This window comes from Etheostoma spectabile, unplaced genomic scaffold (assembly GCF_008692095.1).
Source record: "Etheostoma spectabile isolate EspeVRDwgs_2016 unplaced genomic scaffold, UIUC_Espe_1.0 scaffold352, whole genome shotgun sequence".
NCBI lineage: Eukaryota > Metazoa > Chordata > Actinopteri > Perciformes > Percidae > Etheostoma > Etheostoma spectabile.
Window position 1 is genome coordinate 816,522 of NW_022605591.1, and position 791 is coordinate 817,312.

At 40.5% G+C, this 791-nt stretch overlaps 1 protein-coding gene across 3 annotated transcripts in view; it reads right to left on the reverse strand.

Moving 5' to 3' along the window:
• The window catches only part of neurl4 (neuralized E3 ubiquitin protein ligase 4), a 27,401-nt gene that overhangs the window by 15,425 nt on the left and 11,185 nt on the right, over nucleotides 1-791 (reverse strand). For all 3 annotated transcript variants that reach the window (XM_032511312.1, XM_032511311.1, XM_032511309.1), the window contains exon 9: nucleotides 139-320. In XM_032511312.1, the coding sequence (XP_032367203.1) occupies nucleotides 139-320 (182 nt within the window). The remainder of the gene's footprint in view (nucleotides 1-138; nucleotides 321-791) is intronic.

Below are 791 nucleotides of genomic sequence, written 5' to 3' on the forward strand. Positions count from 1 at the left end.
CCCTTTACATTTCAAAAAGAAATCTCAAAGTGCTGCAATTAATAGGGAGTTATGGGATATCACGAAACTTTTATCAGGAATCTCAGAAAAAACAGACAGAAAATAAGACCCACTTTTACAATGCAGATTGTGTTTTACCTGAGCGCAGGTTGGTCATGGTGGAGGGCAGCTGCAGGTATGCAGGGTTGTGCGTTGTGACACCGATTTCAATGGAACCCGCCCACTTGTCTACCATCTTGTCGATTCGAACCTGAAACACCTCGTTGGAGCGCAGTGGCCGGCTGCTCAGGACCACGCCGTGGTTGAAGTCATCAGTCGCACTGTGAAAAGAAGTGTTGAGTATATCACTCTGTTTACATTTAAAGTGCTCCACGGGTTTCTATATATCCTCCATTGCAATTGTTGTTGTTGTCGTTTTTTTACACTTATATATACAGTTCATACTTGTAAAAAAAATCCATCCTCAGAATTAGACCATATAACTCTAAAAACTGAACATTTCTTTCATTTTGAAGTATTTACCAAACCTTTTGAAACCTTCTGAGCACTATTAAGGTCATCTAAGACTTTCCACACATAGAAATGTTATTCTCAGACAAGTAAAGTGGACTTTTAGACCAGCCAAACTTTATCATTCCTTTCCCATTTCCTGAAGTGATGTGGGTAGCCCGGAACATACGTAAGTTAAAACTATTCTTTATCTGGCTAAACTGTCATGGCTTTAACTGCCTCGTTGCCTCGTGTTACAACATGACATTTAGAGAGAGAGAGAGAGAGAGAGAGAGAGAGAG